We start from the raw sequence: 22,523 nt of genomic DNA on the forward strand, positions 1-22,523 counted from the left end.
AGCCTGTGAAATACAGCAATTGACATCTTCAGCTGTAGAAGAAGGTTTTCTGACTTTAAAAGAACATGCCTATTTGAATAATCATAATCCCAGAACTCCCGTGTTTTACATCTTACCAAAGATTCATAAAAGTCTGATCGATCCTCCAGGTCGTCCCATTGTATCCAGCAGAGGCTCTATTCTTGAACCCTTATCTTCCTTCGTTGATTTATTTCTCCGTCCCATTGTATCACAAGGTTTTTCTTATTTAAGGGATTCCTCTCAATTTTTGACTAAACTCTCTGATCTTGACAACCCTGAGGACATTACATTTTTTGTAACTTTAGACGTTAAATCCCTCTACACTGTAATTCCTCAGGATGAGGCTCTTATTGTTGTTGAGGAATTTCTCCTCAACAACGTAAGTAATGACAGGATTCCTGTCCAGTTCATAATAAAACTACTGTCTTTAGCTATGAAGAGAAACTACTTTAGATTCATGGACAGGTTTTTTCAACAGATATCGGGGGTAGCCATGGGGGCAACCATGGCTCCCTCGATAGCAAACCTTTTCATGCAGAAATTTGAAAACACCTGGATTATCAATAATCCCTTCTCAGATAAAATTGCTATATGGCTACGCTCTATTGATGACGTTTTTGTGGCCTGGAAAGGTTCTAAAAGTGATCTTGATGAATTTCTTGAATGGTTGAACTCTAGACATTGCAAAATTGAATTTAGCATGACTTACCATTCCAATTACATCTCCTTTCTTGACGTTTTTGTTATCAAAGAAACAGGTTCCATTAAAACCACAGTATATAGAAAAGACACTGATAGGAACACTTTTCTAGATTTTTCAAGTAACCATCCGAACCCTCTGAAGCGAAGTTTGCCCACCTCTCAATTTTTCCGTTATCGTCGGTTATGTTCCGACATGGGAGATTATAAAACAAAATGTAAACAACTATACTCTCGTTTAAAGAGCAGAGGATATCCTACTGGTGTTCTGAAAAAAGCATACAAAAGAGCGAAGTTTATTAATAGAGATCTTCTTTTTCTACCCCGTGAACCTGAGTCTACTGATAATATCGCCACATGTGTTCTAGAATACTCTCCCAATATCAACATCATCTCCAAGATACTCAGACGTCACTGGACAATAATGGACCTTCATCCTTCATTGAGAGATATTCATTTCAGAATAGCGTATTCACGCCAAAAGAATTTTAAAGAACTTCTAAGTCCATCTGATATAAGAGATCCTTGTCCACCTACCACACTTTCAACTGGTCATTTCAAGTGTGGGAAATGTTCCATCTGCACTATCACTAAAGAACTGTCTAACGTCTTCATCCATCCATCTACCAATCAGAGTTTTTATTTGAAACATAGAACTTCCTGTACATCTACTTTTGTGATTTATGTGTTCATGTGTTCATGTCCTTTAATCTATGTGGGTCAGACTACTCGCCCCTTTAAAATTCGAGCTATTGAACATAAGAGTTGTCTGAAGAACAACAGATTACAGGCACCTATGGTCACACATTGTTTGGAATATAACCATCAGTTTACGGACTTAAAATGTTGTGTGATTGACCACATTAGGGAGGGCGTTCTGGACAGACAGCGGCGCTTACTAAGAGCGGAACAACAATGGATCCATAGATTAAAGAGTGAAGACCCAGATGGACTCAATTCGAGATTGGAATGGAGTGCGTTCTATTAATTTTAAATTTCTGGATTCACTGATATAAAACATTTAAATAAGAAGGTTCAATTTTTGGATTTGCAGCAATAAAACATTTTCTTCATATAAAAATTTTCAAAGAATTCTCAAAAATTTCCATTATATAAAATAAAAAATAAAATAAAAAATTTTTTTCATTACATTATAATCTGTTCTGTAAGTGCCGGTTCTCCAACAGTAATTTTTGCTTACTTTTTGCTATTTTCACTTCCGGGTTCGCCACCCGGCAGTGTTATATAAATCCCAGCACAGTCATGGTGCGGCCATCTTTTGATCCTGAGATGCAGTTTGCGTCCTATCTTAAGGTATGTCATTAAGGCTTCTTTTTTAGTTTTTCTTGAAGCTGTGCAACTTTACCAGTTTACTGATTGAATTTTTGTTCTGATTCTGGTTTCAGTTTTGATCGGATTTCTTTACACCCTGAGGCAGCAGATGAGTGAAACGCTGGCCATCGTCGGTGTACCGATCTACTAATTTAGATAAGTGGATTGTCATCCTCTATCTTTTGCACCGCCGCCCTGCTTTAAGTTCTTTACTACGGGGAGTCGGTCTGGAGGTTTTTTGCCAGTGAGGTGTTACGCCCGACCACCTTGGACCACCATTGTGGTGGTGGAAGGACTCCTATCTGAGGCTTTTTCCTCCAGTCATTGGTAACTCCCCTTTGGAACTATAGCAGTGCTGCTTTTTTGTGACATCTGTTCATTTCAGTGAAAGTGTTTGTTGTAATATTATTGAGTTTCACAATTCCGAGTTTTTTCTTGCTAGTAATTTATAGTCCACCATATCCTTATATGCCTCTCTTAAGGAGATATGCATCTAGTTTGCTCTTGAAGCCTAGGACGGTCGATTCCGCAATAATCTCATCTGGGAGGGCATTCCAGGTGTCAACCACTCTCTGAGTGAAGCAGAACTTCCTGACATTAGTCCTGAACCTGTCCCCCCTTAGCTTCATTACATGTCCTCTAGTCCGTGTCAAATTGGACAATGTAAATAATCTTCTCTGCTCTATTTTGTCGATTCCTTTCAGTATTTTGAAGGTCTCGATCATATCCCCACACAGTCTCCTTTTCTCAAGGGAGAATAATCCTAGTGTTATAAGTCTGTCCTCGTATTCCAGTTTCTCCATACCCTTCACCAGTTTTGTTGCTCGTCTCTGCACCCTCTCCAGCAGTTTTATATCCTTCTTTAGGTAGGGAGACCAATGTTGGACGCAGTATTCCAAGTGTGGTCTGACCATTGCCCTATAAAGCGGCATTATAACTTTCTCCGATCTACTCGAGATTCCTTTCTTTATCATGCCCAACATTCTATTTGCCTTCTTTGCCGCTGCCGCGCATTGTGCCGACGGCTTCAGGGTCCTATCTATCAGTACACCCAGGTCCTTTTCTTGTTCACTCTTCCCCAGAGTTGCACCTGACATTGTATACTCGTATTCCTTATTCTTATTGCCTAAATGCATTACCTTGCATTTCTCCACATTGAACTTCATCTGCCATTTCTCCGCCCATGTTTCTAACCGAAACAAGTCGCTCTGGAGTTTCTCTCTATCCTCCTGCGATCTGATTGCCCGGCATAGTTTTGTATCGTCTGCAAACTTGATGATCTCACTGGATGTTCCTTCCTCCAGGTCATTGATATAAATATTAAAAAGGATCGGCCCAAGTACCGAGCCATGGGGCACACCACTAGTCACTTTCTCCCAGTCGGAGAACTTCCCATTTATGCCCACTCTCTGCTTTCCAGCCATTTGCCTATCCATCTTTGTATATCCCCCTCTATGCCATGGCTTTGTAGTTTCCTGAGAGATCCGATTACAATGGAGGTAGTATACATGCAAATCTCTCTCATGCATACTATTTGCGGCCCTCTAGGACCAGCAGTGAATAGCACTAACTAGAAATGACAGTTGGATTCTCACCATATTCAAGATCAGAGTTTCATTTTTTTGTTGGTGGCATCTACACACTGAAAATTTAAAAAGAACAAAAGAGATGGCACCTGCTGAACCTAATAACTCAGAACCAAAAGTCCATTCTGCATCATGAAAGAACTTCAATGATCACTGAAAGCATGACAGCAAACTATGTTTATAGTTTCCTGCATGTGCTTATGTGTGTCGATGTATTCACCTCACCGATAATTTTGTGCACAACCGGATCCTTTATGTTTTCATATCAGACATTTCCTATGTTCATCATCAGTTCTTGCACAAGGAAGGAAATAGGGGAAAGGAATACTTAATTCCACAACTCATTTATTTTTGTCTTATATCATGCACTTGGTTAGATTTTGAGGAAGTCTTAAAAATAATATACTAGTGTTTAAGCCCATTACATTAACGGGTGCTAGAATAGATGTCTGTCTGTCTTTTTCCTGCCCCCCTGTCTCTTTCTTCCTTTCTTTCTGTCTCTCTCCTTGCCCCGTCTATCTTTTTTCTTTCTGTCTCTCTCCCTGCCCTGTCTATCTTTCTTTATTTCTTTCTATCTTTTTTATCCCTTCCGCTGTCTATCTTTATTTCTTTCTTTCTATCTTTTTTTCTTTCTGTCGCTCTCCCTGCCCAGACCCTCACTGAATAGCCCGTTATATTAACGGGTGCTAGAATATATATGTGTGTCTGTCTTTATTTCTTTCTCTCTCTGTCTCCTTAGCCGCTTTCTGTATTTCTGTCTTTCTTTTGGCTGTCCACAACCACCCCTTGCATGCTCCCCCTGTCCATTCTCCCTTTCTTTTACCTCCCCTGTGTCCACTACCACCCCTTCACTGCTCCCCTTATCCAGCAGTAGCCCTTCTCCCTTTGTTTTACCTCCCCCCTGTCCATCAGCACCTCTTCCTGCTCCCCCTGTCCAGGAGTAGGCCTCCTTCCTTTTCCCCCCCCTGTCCATCAGCACCTTTTCCTGCTCCCCCTGCCAGCAGTAGGCCTCCCTTCCTTTCCCCCCCCCCCAAGCAGTCTACAATAGTTACATTTTTGAACTTCAAAAAAGCTGAGAACATTGTTATCAATAAATAAATGCTTCAAGCCAAGCAGACCTTGAAAATGTAGCCCTGTTCCATTTCTGCTGGCATCTTTGTGTTGGGGGTGGCTCCTCCCTGTAGCTTTCAGGCCTTTCCCGGGGCGCGTTAACCAGCGGTAATGTGCGCGAGTGGCTCCAGCACCGGCTTCTCCACCCGGATCCTGGGCACGCACCGCGCTCCACCCCTTAGTTACCCGGAAGTACCGGGCTTCACTCGCCTGCTCCCAGTAGCCCAAGAGAGAGGGCGGGAGGGGGGGAGTGGCTGCCGTGGTGATCTGGCCGACTCCCTTGCCGAAGTTATTTTTCAGTTTAAAGGTGCCGCCGCGGCTCCTCTAACGATCCCCGCCTGCATTAGAAGTCTTCTCTGAAGCAGGTGCGGCTGGTGACAGGAGCTGCGGCGGCACCTTTAAACTGATAAAATAACTGTGGCAAGGGAGCCGGCCAACTGGCAGTTCAAGTCGGAGCTTCAGTCTGGCCTGCTCGCCTTGGCTTATTGTATTTTTTTAGTTGAAAGATGCGGCGGCGGTTCCTTTCATGATCCCCACCTGCGTCGGAAGAACGACGCAGGCGGGGATCATGAGAGGAGCCACCGCTGCGTCTTTAAACTAAAAAATACAATACGGCAAGGAGCAGCAGGGAGCAGGACAGACCGAAAAACAGAACCCTAAGCCGCGCATGCGCACTCCTACCTGCGGGTCCCTACAGCTCACGGAAAACCGGCGCACGCAGAGAGAGTGCGCATGCGCAACTTAGAGTTTTATTATATTAGATACATATCTTTTATAATCATCAATGAATGTGAAAACACATGGAAAGAAACGTATACTGATCAGATAGGTTTTAAGGATATAAGAACATAAGAATAGCCTTACTAGGTCAGACCAACAGTCCACCAAACCCAGTAGTCGGTTCTCACGGAGGCCAATCCAAATCCTTAGTACCTGGCCAAACCCTAGGAGTAGCAACATTCCATGCTACCGATCCAGGACAAGCAGTAGCTTTCCCCATGTCTTTCTCAATAACTATGGACTTTTCTTCTAGAAAATTGCACAAACCCTTCTTAAAACCAGCTACACTATCCGCTCTTACTACAACCTCTGTTCCAGAGCTTAACTATTCTCTGAGTGAAAAAAATATTTCCTCCTATTGATTTTATAAGTATTTCCCTGTAACTTCATAGAGAGTCCCCTAGTCTTTCTAATTTTTAACGGAGTGAAAAATCGATCCACTAGTACCCTTTCTACTCCATTCAGGATTTTGTAGACTTCAATCATATCTCCCCTCAGCCATCTTTTTTCCAAACTGAAGAGCCCTAACCTTTTTAATCTTTCCTCATACGAGAGGAGTTCCATTTCCTTTATCATCTTGGTCGTTCTTCTTTGAACCTTTTCTAGTGCCGCTATATCTTTCTTGAGATAAGGAGACCAGAATTGAACGCAATACTCCAGGTGAAGTCGCCCCATAGAGCGATACAGAGGCATTATTACATTCTTAGTCTTGCTAACCATCCCTTTTTAAATAATGTATATTGTATGCTGATATCTGAGAATTGTAATGGATCTTTTACAGAGGTCAAACTCAGTGTGCTTTCTGAAGTTTTAGACATGTTTTTTCTTAATCTGTCTTCCTCTTCTTTATTTACCCCCATAGGATTGAGCTCTGAGGATGCAGTGGGTGCCGAGTACCCCCAATATTGAGCAATCTCCTTGAGTCCAGGAAGGATAACTTGTATTGTGTTTGGCATCCACAGTCTGTTGGCTCATATGCTTATAAATATAATCAGATGTGCCACATAAACATTCATATATATATATATATATATATATATATATATATATAGTTTTTATCTTAAAGCTGGCTGAACTTTTATTCTGTTTCTAAAGCCTATTAGTAGTATACAGCCTATATGAAGAGTACTTTATACATGTTACTAATTGTGAAACTTGGTATAATAACATGACCTGAGCATATCTTTATTTTTTCAACCCACAATTTTTAAACAGTAGAACAGAATGATTTTAGCATATCTATTTTAAAACTAAAATAGTATAATATTGTCCATTTTAAAACTAAATTAGAATAATACCGGCATGCCTCTTTCAGTAGCATTCAACTACCCAAGTGGCTCATGACCAAGTTTGTGCACTGCTGAACTATAGGAAATCTCCTTCCACTGCAAGCTCAATGTTAGTGCTAACTTTTCTGCTCTGCTACATGGAAATCCCAAGTAAGATTCCAGACAGAGCTGTCACATCAAAACTCTGTTTAAGGAGGGACTCCAACTTACACTCCTCCAGGTCCTTCAAGGCCACACCGCCCTCAACAGGCATGGTATGCTGCTTAGAGATGGCCGAGACCACCGCATCCACTACAGGCGATTTCAGAGTATCCGGAATGGGATACAGGCGGGCCATGGAACACGCAAAGCGAAAAGGGGCTTTCAGCACCTGCCACTGAGCGAGCATGATGTTCCAAACATCCTGATGCATAGGAAAAGAGTGGGAAGCAGAGCGAATCCCCCTAAGCAAGGGGTCCACCGTACGCAGGGGCTCCGACATGGGGGTCCTCAAAGTGCAAAACCAAGGACACCTGAAGGATTAACTCATGGAGCTCGTCCCGCTGAAAAATGAGCACCACAGACGCATCTTCGTCGGCTTGAACCCCTTGCTGGTGGAATCCTGTCCCCCAAGAAGATCCTGGAATTCTCCCCAAGGGTCCAGGTCCTCATTAATCACCTCGTGCTCCTCTGGGAAAAAATCCTCATCCCAAGAGACCCTCAGTTGTTTGGATGAGAGAGGAGTAGAGGTGGGCAAAAGCGCCACTGTGTGAGGCTGCACCAGGGAAGACGTCTAGAGTAAAACTCCCCCCGAGACCCCCGGAGTGGACACGGAACCTCCTACTGCCAGCACATACGCTTTACAAAGTACTAACATAAATTCAGGGGGAAATACCCCCTGTGGCCCCAAGGGACTCCCTACTTCAGCAGGGGACCCTAACATACCTTGCCCCTGTATTTCCAGAATAGGGGGAAGGTCACCTGAGGTAACTGAAATGAATGAGGAGGATCTCGCTGAAATTGGACCTGAAACCATCAAAATTAGAGCTCCTGCGGCCTGTCGTATTTGAAAAGCCTGGGACTTTCCTTAAGCTGAGGCCGAGAAACCGACCGATGCGAAAAGGGAATCCTCAGCCAAACCGGTGGTAAGGGAATCCTGTGCTCCCTGACCGTCGGCGGCTGGGGAACCCCCCGCGTGAGCATCGGGGGAAGCTCCGGTTTCCCCATGATTGGAAGCTGAACCGCGGGGCACATGCGGCGGGGTGCCCTGGCCGCCGGCATCTGCTGCCGACGAGGATTCCCCACCGCTCCAGCCTACAGAATGCTTGCATAGGCCGGCTACGCGTATGCGGTGATTGCAACTAGTACAAAATGCAGCGGTTAGACTACTTTGTGGACTGAAGAAGTTTGATCACGTAACACCTTCCTATCGACTTCTACACTGGCTGCCGATGGAGGCACATGTGAAATTCAAGTTTGGTTGTTTTTGCTTCAAGGTACTTTATGGCTTAGCCCCTAAATATATAACAGACCTTTTATCTTTCACAACCAACAGACACAAGCGAAGCACACGCCTGAACTTTATTTCTCCACCGGTTAGAGGTTGTAAATTTAAAAGTCATTACCAACATCTTTCCTCACATCAAGCAGCACTATGTACTATGGCGTAAAGACCTAGAACAATTACTTGTGCCTACTACCTATAGGGAATTCAGTAACGCGGCAGAATGAATTCATGAGTGGACAAGGCCGAAGCAGTGTTTAGCATACTGCCAGCCCAATGCTGCTTAGGGAAGTAAGTAAGGCTCGCGGCGTGTTTCCGATGGGAGGGTGGGAAGGATGGGGATTCGCTGCACAGTGGTGTGGGTGCTGGGGTGGTGCTTGCTCAAGGATTCTGCTGCACAAGGGAGGGAAGGGAAGCTGGGTAAGGGTCCTGCTGCACGAGAGATGGGAGGGAGGGTAGGATAGAAACTGGGCAAGGGTCCTGCAGCACAAGGGATGGGAGGGATGGGAGGGAGGGAAGGGAAGCTGGGCAAGGATCCTGCTGCACAAGGAATGGGAGGAAGGGAAGGGAAGCTGGGCAAAGGTCCTGCTGCACGAGGGATGGGAGGGAGGGTAGAATAGAAGCTGCACATGTGGGGGAGAGAAAGGAAAGAGGAAGAGGAAGGGAGAGATAATCATGTACATACCTCGAAAATAAGACCCAGTGCCTTTTTTGGCCCTAAAAGTAATATGACACTGTCTTATTTTCGGGGAAACACGGTAAATAGTGTTTGTAACACAGGGTGAACTTTAATGCTAGTTTTGCATCAATGAAAACTAGAGTACCTGTAAATTTAGATCCAACTGAGATTTGGTTGTAGGATTCTGTTGGTCCTCTTGACTGTGTGCTGTATTCTTCCAGCATGGTTGGTTGTCTATCTCTAGGATATCTGAATCACTCCGTTGTTGCAGCCAGCTCTCCCAGTTGAGTGGTACATTTCTCTCTGTTGATTTATTTATTTCCCCTGGGCTGTTTCCAAATGTTGGCTCCTCCATCGACAGTGAAAGACTAGTCCACGGGTCACGTTGACAGCAGAGTTCATCCTTTCTTGCAGTTCCATCTCTGAGTCTTATGGAATTCACACACTCACCATCTTGATGAAGAGGAGGAACATCAGCTGAACTGGCGAAAGAACTCACCTCATGAGATTCCAAAGAAATATGTTCACTAGGCTCTGGCGAAGCAATAGCCCTTTCTATTTGAACTTCAGATTTCTTCGGAGTGTCATTCCAGGCTTCTTTGATTAGCCTTATTGGTTCAAATACTTTCTACAGACAGAAAAAGAGAGAGAAAATAAGTCCTCCTTATACTCTTACTAACCGAGAGGGGTTGAAGCAGAATGCCATGCAGTATAGCTGTTGACTACACATCTTTCTATTAAACATGGCAATGATCAGCAGCTGTTTGCAAAATGTCTGCTGGCATATTTTTTTGCCTCAGCCCTAGTAATCTAGTCCCTTATTTGCAAGCTGACACTGCTAGATCAGGCACCACCATTTTAAGAGAGGTGGTGCTGAGGCATGAGTAGGTGGGCATCACTCCTGCCTCTTTCAAGGTATGGGGATCTGAGGGTCCTGACATGGGGGAAAGGGTTTCTTCTTCTTTTTTTTTTAATTGGAGGGATATCGGGTCGAGGACCAGGGGGGGTTACCACTGGGGGAAAGAGGAAGCTGCTAGATACCAGAGAACTTTTTTTATTGTCGTGGGCAGGGAAAATCAAGTTAGAAAGGGTGATGGGGTTGCTACTAAACACCAGGAACTGAGGCAGAAAGCTATCATGGGCAGGCAGGTAGGTATAAGGAAGGAATGGGGTGTCACTAAACACCTACTTCTCACCACCAAACTTTCTACACTATCCCAGATCTACAAAAAAATTTCTAGCATTGTGCATACATCAAAAGCCATTTTTTTCCTTTGCTTTGCAGGAGAATATGTAATGGCCTTATTACCCTTCATTTTAAAGTAATGTGCAGCCATTTTTACCATGAGTTAACGCCCATGCTCAACCCCTTTCTGCATTGCTCAGCCAGTAAATTTCACATTAACCCTACTGTAACCTAATAATTTGGTTCATAGTAGCTTTCTGTATTGGCCTTTAATATATAAAGAACATTTAGTTTCCATAAGGAAGTTAACAAAAAACAAAAATGCATGTTTATTTTGAGTTCTATCGGCTTGTAAAAGCCCTTGTTATGACTCTTCTTTTGAAATCAGTGAGAAACTTCAGGAGAGAAATACTTATAAGGTGCACGTTTCTTAACCCAGCTTGCACCCTAGATATATTCAGATCCTGCAGAATATTATCCCATGATGCTTTCTCATCTCCTCCTCAATCTACTTTTTGTAAACTACTTAGATAAACTATGGTGCTCAATTTTCAAGTAAATGGATATCTCAAAATGCCAAAAAAAGTCCATCTGCCCAATGGCAGAATTTAGACATAAAAACATGATGGCAGAAAAAGGCCAAATGACAAATCCAGACTGCCCATCCGCAGTATCCACTATCTTCTCCTCTCCTTAAAAGATCACACATGCCTGTCCCACGCTTTCTTGAATTCAGAATCAGTCCGTCTCCACCACCTCTACCGGGAGACTATTTTACGCATCTACCACCATTTCTGTAAAGAAGTATATCCTCAGTTTATTCCTGAGCCTATGACTTAATTTCATTTTATGCCCTCTCCTTCCAAAGTTTTCCTTCAATAAAGAAAGGCTCACCACCTGTACATTAACACCACGGAAATATTTATCCCCTATCATATCCCCTTTCTCCCGTCTTTCTTCCAGAGTATACATATTAAGATTTCTAATCTGTCTCTATAGCATTTGTGACAAAAACCACTAACCAATTTTGTAGCAATCCTCTGGACCAACTCCATCCTTTTAAATATCTTTTTGAGGTGCAGTCTCCAGAATTGCACACAGTATCCCAAATGGGGTCTCACCGGTGACTTATACAACAGCACCATCATCTCCCTTTTCCTATTGGCCATTCTTGTCCTTATGTAACCAAATTTCTTCCTGGCTTTGACTGTCACTTTTTCTATCTGTTTTGCTACCTTTAGATCATCAGACATTTTACCATTCTGTTTTTAAAAGTGTTTCCATTAGTTTGCTTACCACAGAAAGTTCCTTCAGCACCCTCAGATATACACCATCCGGCCTCATCTCTTTGTCTACTTTAATTTAGCTAGCTCCTCATGAACACAACCCTCTGAAAATCAAGCAGGGTCTACCACTCCACCATCCCTATTCGCATTTGTCTTCTATGGTCCCGCTCCCGGATCTTCAGCCGTAAACACAGAACAGAAATATTTGTTAAGCAATTCAGCCTTTTCTTTATCAGCGTCTACATATTCCTCCCCTTCACTTTTGAGTCTCACAATACCACTTTTGCATTTCTTCCTATCACTGATATATCTAAAAAATGTCTTGTCTCCCCGTTTTACCATGTCAGCTATTTTTTTCTTCCATTTGTATCTTTGCTTTCCTGACTACTCAACCAGCCTCTAACTTTTCCAGATATTTTTGCTTGTTTTCCTCTTTCTGCGATCTTTTGTAGTTTATGAAAGCTAACCTCTTATTCCTTACCTTCTCAGCTATTACTTTTGAGAATCGAAGTGGCCTTCTTTTCCTCTTATTTTTACTTACTTGCCTCACAAAAAAGATTTGTCACTCCTTTCAGTTTTGCCCATTGCATTTCTACTCCATCCAGACGTTCCCATTCAGACAATTCATTGACATAATCCCCCATCTGAACAAGTTAGTTTTTTTTAAAGTCTAGAACCTTTAAAAAAAAATTATAATGGATGTATGTATGTACACTTGTTGTTTGATTTAAAATGAATAAAGAATTAAAAAAAAAAGTCTAGAACTTTTATTTTTGAATGAGCCCTCTATATAACCCATCTTAATATTAAACCGTACCATGCAGTGATCACTGGATGCTAGATGATCACCCACTGTAACATCAGAAACACTTTCCCCATTTGTAAGAACTAAGTCCAGTATGACCCCATTCCGTCTGGGTTCCATTACCAACTGCTGGAACAGTTCTCCTTGAAGAGAATCCAGGATCTTCCTACTTCTAGAAGTAACAGGGATACTCTAATCAACATCTGGCATGTTAAAATCACCTATTAGTAAAACTTCCTCCTTTTTGGATATATTCTGAATGTCTACTATTAAATCTCTGTCCTCTTCTTCCGTCTGTGAAGGAGACCTTTACATCACACCAATGTAAATATATTTACCATTCCCTCTTTCCTAATTGATCCACGGTACCTCTTCCTTGCCCTGCATATCCTGCAATTGTGTGGCTTTAATATGATCTTTAACATATAACGCTACTCCCCCCTCCTTTTCTTCCTATCCTCTCTTTTCTAAACAGATTATAGCCGATATAACTACATCCCAGTCATAGTTCTCCGTGAACCATGTCTCTGTGATTGCCACTATATCCAACTCATCTTCTTCTAGATCCAGAATCTTGTTTCCCATATTTTGAGCATTAGTATACATTATACTGCTTTCCAGACATTTCCCCCTTTTCCCATCCATGTAGAGGTATTCAGTGATTTACTTACCTGAGGCCTTATACTCACCTGGGGGCTCTGATTAGAGAATGACATGGTGACAAAATTCATCACCGTTCCCGTCCCCGCGGAAAACCACGGGAAATAATCCCATGTCATTTTCTAGTGTCTATTTCAACCTCAATCTTTCTACACTAGCATTCTTCAAAGCAAAGCTTGCAGGTCAGTGGTTGTGGCCATTCATACTCTGATTCTTCCCTCTCTCCTTAAAGAATGACATGAAGATGGTTTCCCGCGGGGCGGGGACGAATTTTGTCACCATGTCATTCTCTAGCTCTGATTATCCTGCCCCATCACTTATAGTTTAATAATAATAACTTTATTCTTCTATACCGCCACAATCTTGCGACTTCTAGGCGGTTTACAGTCAAGGATGCTGGACATTCAGCGAAATACAATTTGCAGATATTCAGAGGGAATAAAGAGAGCAGAGACCTTAAGAAGACAATAGTATAGAATACAATTTGCTGATCAAAATATAAGATGTACATTTTAAGCAACATAAAATTGCGATTAGATGAAGATAACAGATTATATATATCACAGTGATGCAAAATCAGGGGGATAATTGATGGGGGAGAGACAGCCTGCCACCAAAGACACTTCTTCTCTGCTTTGATAAATGTATACCATCCCTACTCAGCAGCCCTTGGAAAATCATCCCATGGTCCAGGAAGTCAAAACGTTCTTGACACCATCCATGTAACCACACATTCATCCCCAGGATGCGTACTTCTCTGTCCTGGCCCTTATCCTCGACAGGGAGGATGTATGAGAATATCACCCTCACACCTGACTGCTTCACCTTCTCTCCCAGAGCCACAAAATCACTTTTGATATGTTCACAGGGGTACGTGGCAGTATCATTAGTGCCAATGTAGTTGAGCAGCATCGGATAATAGTCATCAGGCTTGATGAGTCTTGGCAATCTTTCTGTAGCATCTTGGATTTTAGCACTAGGCAGATAGCATACCTCCCAGGACATCATATCTGGTCTGCAGATGGACACTTCTATATCCCTCAGAAGGGAATTGCCAACCACCTCCTAATTACCTTACACCTCCTAGTGGTCATGGATCCAGCAATTTTAGGGATTTCAAGCTTTGGTCCTTCCTCTTCCTAGGATGCTCTCATCTCCTCCACTTCCAGAGCAGCATACTGGTTCTTCAGATCAAGGGCAGGTGGAATCACAGTACCAATATTGCAGGGTTCCATAAATCTGAGTCCAGCTGTCTTCCCTCAGCACAGCCTCTTCTTCCCCATTCCTGGAAATATTTGATGCCTCATGAACCATTTCATCGATGTACCTCTCATTCACATGGATGCTTCTCAGTCTTGCCACCTCCTCTCTCAGTTCCTTTAGTTTCTTAATGAGGGATTCAAGCTGAAGACAGCTTGCAGATGAAATCACTCCCTCTGCCTGGGTAACATTTTTGGTCTGCACAGACACAGAAGCTGTAACCTGAGCAGCAGCTTTGGTGACACAATGTTTCCCAGTCATACTGTGGTTGCAGAAGTACTTACACCTAGAAGAAAAAAGAAAGCACAGAAAAATCTTATTAAAGCAATGTCCTGTTCCTGGTTGGCTGAAGAGCCAAAAAAGCTCTGCCTTGGGATGTGCGGTTGGGAATTAACCTCAAAGGATACCTGTAGAGTCTGATTTCTAAGAAAAACTTCAGTGGTCAGTTTTATTAAGTTTTATCAAAACTTGTTATATCGCTCATTCATACAACAGGTCCAAGCAGCTTACAATAACTATAAAATGTAAAAAAAGATCTTAGCTGTTTGGTGCTTATGTACCATTTTTATTTCTTCTTCTTGTATATGATTAAAATACAGTAGCAATTATAAAACTATTTTTAATTTACCCCTCCTTTTACAAAACCACAACAGCAGTTTTTAGCGAAGGCCGGCGCACTGAATGCTCTGCACTGCTCCCGATGTTCATAGGAACTCTATGAGCATCTGGAGCAGAGCATTCAGCGCACAGGCATGCACTAAAAACTGCTATCTTGGTTTTGTAAAATGGGGGGTTAGTCATCAACATGCTTGACACAAGAACAAAGAGGAATTTTGTAAATAAGGTAGCCATTTAAAACATCATGTAGATCTCTATCTATGGGAAGGTCAAACATGAATCTCATTCTATTAAATTTTGAGAAACACTACCTACCTGCATCTTCAGGTCCTCAAGAGTCACATCTGACAGTTCCTCAGACAGATCTGGAATTAGATTTGCTTCAGCTCTTTGGAAGATGAAAACTTCGCTATCATCACAGTCGGACTATTGAAATCAAACACATTGCCATATCACTAGCTTAAAATGACTTAGATGCACACTAACCAGGCCTGATTCTAGCATCTTGCCTTACTAGCCTTGCTAGCCTTACGTTGAGCAGCATTAATACACGAAAAGGATCAACAAAAAGTAACTGTTCACCTATAAAAATGTACAGTATTTCTTTATACAGTAATAAAAATAGAAAATAAAAACAGGGAAAGAATTTACCAATTAGTTATTTTGTTTTCCTAACATATAAAGGGATACTACTAGTCTATAATTACTGTTCTCCAAAAATACCCATTTAAAGGGCTCCTACTGATAACTGAACCACTTTCCTTCTGTCTTGTGCCTCTGTGACTAGCAGTAATTTGTTTCCATCCAACAACTAGCACAATGAACTGCCAATCATCTTCATAACTCCTCCTCCCTTCTGAACCCATGTACAGCACATATCGAATTCTGACCACAGCATTCAATGGGCTCTTACTCTTGAGTCCCTGCCACCCAGCAATATGAGGGGTAGACACATACATTTACCAGCTTTTCTCTGCTACCTTATCAGCTAGGTCACATCACCTGCACTGGCTGAGCCAGTCCTCTTTTATAACAGACAAAGCTTAGGCATTGCTGGAGGTGGAAAAATAGGCAGAACTGGGATAGGATTGGCACATATAAAATATGTTATAAAATATGTCCAAAATATGAGAATGAAAAAAGAAGTTCACTCAAAAGAACAAATATAAACAAATCAGGAGAGTGACTTTATACCATACAGCTATTTAGTCAGATCTCATACACCCACAGCATTATTCGAAATACTTTCATGCCCTTACTGGGGTGGTGCATTCATCATTGATCTGATTTAATTTTAACTTTAGGCTTTGGTGAAACCCGCTGTGCATCAAACTACGAGTATTTATATAAGAAGGAGCACTTAACTTGTGCCTGACAGTTACCCAACCATTCCACTGAAGGGGAAAGAAAAATGAGAAAGGCTCTGCACAAAGAAGTCATTTTTGCCTTCCCTGTCTTATATGTTAGAGTAGATATAATGTAAATGTTCCAAGGATTGCAGTGTTTTATCATGGCGATGGGTTAGAAAGAATGTCGACATCATTAACATTTCGGCGCTATGTTTAAAACGCTAGCACCATTTTGCGAAATCTTGCATTAGTTTAAATTTAAAATCAGATGGTGCTTTTTCAATACAAATGTACTCTCTAAATTACAAAACAGACAACTAAGGGGTCCTTTTATTAAGCCACGCTAGCGGGGTTAACGCGCACAGCTTTTCATCACACGCTAAACCCCACGCTGGCTTAAAAACCTGGCCTGTTCAAGAGAAGGTGGTAGTGGCTAGCGCGGCCGGCGGTTTAGCGCGCGTTAACCGCTAGCACGCCTTTGTAAAAGGAGCCCTAAATGTAAGGTAGAGATGGTAAGGCATGATTATATAGTGATAAGGCACCGTAATAGATTAAAAGCAAAAAATTGTTTTGATAGGGTATTGCAACATTTGAAAGCTAGCTGATCTTAGGGTATAGTTAAAGTCAGAATCATAATTTGGAGTTGAGAATTTTTTGTTTCTGACACGCTGATGTAGTAGTCAAAAGTCATGATTATATATTAAAATTTTAATGAAATTTAAAAATTAAGATAATAATTAAAATAAAAAATTTTTAGGGAAATAAAAAGATTGTTAAGTGTTTCATATTGAATATATACAATATAATAACTTATTGTTTTTATAAGCAACAAAATATGGCTGGTGTTTGATGTTAAGAATAACATTAAAAGGAAGCAGCACAGCCCCTGAGGAAACTTAACATTAAAATGGTTGGGTAACCATTGGGCGCAAGTTAAGTGCTCCTTCTTATATATACAGTACTCCCCCGATATTCACGGGAGTTCTGTTCCAGGAACCCCCCATGAATATCGAAAAACAGCAAATACGGTTTTTCACCTGGGAAGGCAGGAGAGGGCAGCTGGAGCGCCGGCGAATGAAGGAAATCACTCGCAGTATTCTCCGACTGTCTCTTCCTGCACTAAAGTCAGGCTTCACCAATCAGGAACTGCTTTGATACGCAACTCCTGATTGGTGAAGCCCGACTTTAGCACAGGAAGTCCCGGTCGGAGAATATCATGAATGACTGGGGGAACACTGTATATTTTCATACACACAGCGGGTTTCACCACAGCCTAAAGTTAAAAGTAAATCAGACCAATGATGAATGCACCAGCCCAGTAAGGCATGAAAGTATTTCGAGTAATGCTCTGGGTGTATGAGGTCCGATTAAATAGTTATATGGTATAAAGTCACTTTCCTGATTAGTTATAAAATATGTGCCATTTCTTACTAGCACATACATGCACAAAAGTAAACCTACTTTGGAATCAGCATAACTTTCTGAAGAAATGTGTCCTGGGTAAGCTTTTTTCTAAAGGCACGTTACCTTAAAAAAATGTGTGTAACATTATGCACTTATGTGTGTTTGCTGCCTAGATACCCTATTATAAAATTGCCCTAAGAAAAAGTCTAAAGGGTATATCCAGGGGTAAACCATTATTCTACTCACACATACAAGGGACCTTTTATTAAAGCTGTGGCAAAAATGACCTTAACGCACAGGAAAGAACCATGTAAGGGATGCACTAAGGCCACTTGTGCTACGGTCAGAAACTGGCACATTTTCCCATTTTATGAATTAATGACCATGTGCTACCGTGTTTCCCCGAAAATAAGACAGTGTCTTATATTAATTTTGGGCCCAAAAACGCACTAGGTCTTATTTTCGGGGTATGTACATGAACATCCCTCCCTTCCTCTCCTTCACCCCAATTCTTCCTTTTTCCTTTCTCTTCCCCATATGTGCAGCATCTTTCCTCCCCTCCCTCCCATCCCTCATGCAGCAGAACCCTTGCCCAGCTTCTATATTTCCCTCTCATCCCCCTGTGTGGCAGAACCCTTGCCCAACTTCTATCCTTCCCTCCCTCCCATCCCTCGTGCAGCAGAACCTTTGTCCAGTTTCTATCCTTCCCTCCGTCCCTCTCATCCCTTGTGCTGCAGAACCCTTGAGCACCCCCCGCATCCCTGCTGACCCTCCATCCTTCCCTCCCATCCGAACCACGCCAACCGCGAGCGAGTCCTATTTACCTTCATCCAAAGCAGTGTTGGGCCGGCAGCACTCTAAACAGGCTGCTTCGGCCGAGGAATTCCCTCTGCCGTGTTACGGGTTGAAGAGTTGCTGCTGCCGAATCCCAGGACTAGGGTTTACTTTTGGGGTAGGGCTTATATTAAGATCTACCCCAAAAATCTTGCTAGGGCATATTTTCGGGGTAGGTCTTATTTTCGGGGAAACACAGTAATACTGCCATTAGTACACAGTTATTACAAAAACTTACTGCAGAGCTCCTACTACCACCTATTTTGTAGGCAGTAAGAGCTCCCATGCTGTATCCAAGCTAATCAATTAGTGCATTGCAATGCCTCAGGCACTAAGGCCATGATTCTACAAATGGTGCCTTTAGGCATCCTAACATTGACTAACTTAATTGTCTTAATCAGCACAGTAATTGACTGCACTTGTTAAAAAAAATGTAGGCACCTGAAAAAATTGGCGCCACTACCACAACTATTGAGGTGCCTAGTGGCGCCTAAGGACAAAGAAGGTGTGGTCTATGCTGGAAGTGACCTTAGGCTCTGTTAGGCATCCAAGATAGGCGCTGGTAATGTAGGCCAAGGTTTTAAAGGCCTATATTACTGGCACCTAACTTTAACGGGAGCTGCAATTCTGCAAATGGCGACATGCTAATGGTGCCACTTTTGCAGGCGCCAACCGATTGTGGCGCTGTTTGCAGAGTAAGGGCCTAACTGATTAGCACGGTCATACCCACTCTGCACCCCGTAACATGTCCCTTGGAGGAAAATTTTTTTGGGGGGGCATGCTGTACGTGTGCTCAAAGGCAAATTTACGGTGGGATGGCAGCACACGTCCCACAGTAAGCCTTTTTAAGTTGTGGTAAGCGGAAGCTACCATTTACTGTTATTTAATAAAAGAACTCTTAGTCTTTTATAAACCTACTTTCCCAAAATCTTTATCTTTGTTGAAAATTTCTATACAGCTTGTAATAACAAGACCGTCAATTCAAAGTGGTTTACAGTATAACATTCATAATTTATGTACAGTGCATAACAATAAATTTAGTTACAGTAAATATAGTAAATACATTAAACAACTATAGATCAGTTCCAATATAAGTATGCAGACTGTTTAAGTGAAGCAACTTTTCTTCCCCCAGATCATTTAACTTATATGCACATAAATTTATAGAGACTGAGAGGAAGATTCTCAATCTTGCTGGTAAAATCCGGCGAGTTGATGTAGTGTCCATAGTGGGAACGACTTTTATTTTACGAGCGATTCTCAGCATAATAGCATGCAAATTATATGCTCGCTATTTGTATGGAGAATCGTCTGTAAAGAGCGGGGCTGTGCTCAGAAGTGAGAGGGAGCGAGCACCCTTCCTGCTGTCCTTCAATTTGGGTTTTTTTTATATGTGGGAGGTAGGTCTGAGCTGTCAAGCCTTACTTTCCTGTCAGTGCCTGAGCCAATCAGCACTCAGACACTGATCAGAAAGTAAGGCTATGACAGCTCAGACCTTCTCAGAAAATTCTACCCACAAATGTGGCACAATGAGCTTAGGGAATCACCCGACGATGATAGAGAATCGCTTGGAGTACTCCTTTAAATATTGATGAGCCCATTTTACTAGAATTTTTATATTAATTACCTCGTTGTATTATATTTGCATAGCAGACTCAGAGACTGCTAGGAAGCTCCGAAAAAGCCATTCTGATAATCGGCTGGTAAAATACTGGCATGCTAAACAAGCTGGAACTGGTTTAGCAACCATCGTTAAGGGCACAGTAAGTTTTGAGAATCCAGCCCTGGGAGTGGCAGTGCTCTCAGGACTGAGCTGGGAGAGTTAGTGTTTCTGGATATACTTCATAAAATATGTGCATTTGTGCACACATTAACCCAGGAAATTTCTGCATGCTGAAGAACAGCACATTATCAAAAGTTATGCATGTACTATGTCTGCATTTGCACCGTTATAAAAATACCCCCTAAAGGAGCAACCTGCAGTGAAAAACATACCGTAAGTAAAATTAACAAATCTAAAAGATACCAGATAGCATCTGTCAGTAAAATACCATCTATCAGGTCAGCTCTGTGGAGAAGGAAATCCTCCCCTCATCTCACACTACATACCGAGGATGTGTCCGAGTCCAAAGATGGCACTTTTGCTTTCACTGTAGAGAAGATGGATTCCCATTCAGAGGTCCCAGACTTCAGTGGATAGGTAGAACTATCAGTCCAACATGTTCTATTTTCAGGCTTACTTCCTGATTCCATTGTAAGATCCAGTCATGCAAACAATTTAGTTCCACAAAGCACTTCAAATATAGGTCTAAAAATAAAATATGCAATGTTGGAATGCATGCAGCACTGAGAATGAGGCAAAACCAGGTGGAAGTTGTCTCCTCACCTTCTGCCTCCGATTAGTTGTGGTGAACAGAATGAGCCAGGCCCTGAAACTCAAAAGCTTTCTGAGGCAGTAAAAGTCATCAAAGAACTCTTATTGGCACAAAAGCTTTCCTGCTAATGCATGAAAGGATTCTCTGTAGCTATTACCAATCTTTGTAGCAGCCACCAAGAATCCTATGCTAATGAATTACAAGGAAGGGTGATTGAAACAAAATTATAAGAAAGCTCAGAGATTTGAAACTCTGAAGGGAAGGTTTTGAGGCCTCCCTTAGGGAAAGAGTTTACCTTCCAGTCATAGTCCTCTTATGAAAAATGTTTAATCACTCCTCCAAAGGTGTTATATGAAAAACCACTTCAAAATATTTCAAAGAATGTCCAAATAAGGTACTGGTTTAAAACTTGCAATTGTCACTGCACTTATGGCAAGTTCTAACAGGTTTACTTAACTTATAAGCAGGTTTAGGGGGGGTCCCAACGCGGCCCCGTTTCGATACCCTGCTTCAGGGGACCCGATTGCTGATTCTCTAAACAGGTTCCATTACTTTCATGCTGGTAAAAATTTGCTGTGGTGACATGCAGCTGAAGAAAACTGCTGCTGGAACAAAGTGCCTTCCAAATTTTGAAACCGTCAGCTGGCGGTTTCAAAATTTGGAAGGCACTTTGTTCCAGCAGCAGCTTTGTTCCAGCAGCTTTGTTCCAGCAGCTGTTTAGAGAATCAGCAATCGGGTCCCCTGAAGCAGGGTATCGAAACGGGGCCGCGTTGGGGCCCCCCCTAAACCTGCTTATAAGTTAAGTAAACCTGTTAGAACTTGCCATAAGTGCAGTGACAATTGCAAGTTTTAAACCAGTACCTTATTTGGACATTCTTTGAAGTATTTTGAAGTGGTTTTTCATATAACACCTTTGGAGGAGTGATTAAACATTTTTCATAAGAGGACTATGACTGGAAGGTAAACTCTTTCCCTAAGGGAGGCCTCAAAACCTTCCCTTCAGAGTTTCAAATCTCTGAGCTTTCTTATAATTTTGTTTCAATCACCCTTCACTGGTTTATTATTCACAAGGCCAGTTTTTTTGGTGTATATTGATAGCTTTTTCTGGCTTTGAGTCTATAAATTTCATATCCCTGAAAGTATTTCAGCAATGAATTACAAGGAGCTTATTAGTATCCTAATGAGCTCTCCTTGTGATGAACAGCAAGGAAATGCATTGTTTTCCATGCAAACTTTACCAACAGGGTCTGAGCTGTTGTAGTCTTACTTTCTTGTCAGTGCTGAGCGCTGATTGGTTCAGGCACTGTCAGGAAAGCAAAGTTGCTTACCTGTAACAAGTGTTCTCTGTAGACAGCAGGGGAATGCAGCCACACTTCTTGGTGAAGTCCTCTGACTGAGCCTGTGTTCTTCCAAAACTATAGTACATTCACACAAAGCTCAAGACACCACAGTAAAAAAATACCGTGGTGGGAGCAATTTTATTTTACTGGCAATGCTCAGAACAGTAGCATGCAAATTATATGCATACTATTTGTGCGGGAAATCGCAGGTAAAAGGAGAGGAACCGTACCAGGCACTTGCTCAAAAGAGCAATCGCTAGCACAGCTCCTCTTCTTGAAGCCCCAATTGTCAAAAAAAGTAGCTCCTGCTCTCCCTGCCTGTCAGTTCAGCTGATCGCAATAGGGAAATCTCAATCAGCTGAGCCAGCAGGACTTCCCGAAGCCACTGATTGTCAGCTCTGGGGAGTCCTGCCGGCTCAGCTGATCA

The 22,523-nt window shown here is 42.2% G+C and overlaps 1 protein-coding gene across 3 annotated transcripts in view; it reads right to left on the reverse strand.

Moving 5' to 3' along the window:
• The window catches only part of C11H16orf71 (chromosome 11 C16orf71 homolog), a 282,532-nt gene that overhangs the window by 257,951 nt on the left and 2,058 nt on the right, over positions 1-22,523 (reverse strand). For all 3 annotated transcript variants that reach the window (XM_033963852.1, XM_033963851.1, XM_033963853.1), the window contains 3 exons: positions 20,491-20,689; positions 15,110-15,220; positions 9,125-9,607 (listed from right to left, as the gene is read on the reverse strand). In XM_033963852.1, coding sequence (XP_033819743.1) covers positions 9,125-9,607; positions 15,110-15,220; positions 20,491-20,634 — 738 coding nt within the window. In that variant the 5' untranslated portion in view covers positions 20,635-20,689. The remainder of the gene's footprint in view (positions 1-9,124; positions 9,608-15,109; positions 15,221-20,490; positions 20,690-22,523) is intronic.

Source organism: Geotrypetes seraphini, chromosome 11 (genome assembly GCF_902459505.1).
Source record: "Geotrypetes seraphini chromosome 11, aGeoSer1.1, whole genome shotgun sequence".
Classification (NCBI taxonomy): domain Eukaryota; kingdom Metazoa; phylum Chordata; class Amphibia; order Gymnophiona; family Dermophiidae; genus Geotrypetes; species Geotrypetes seraphini.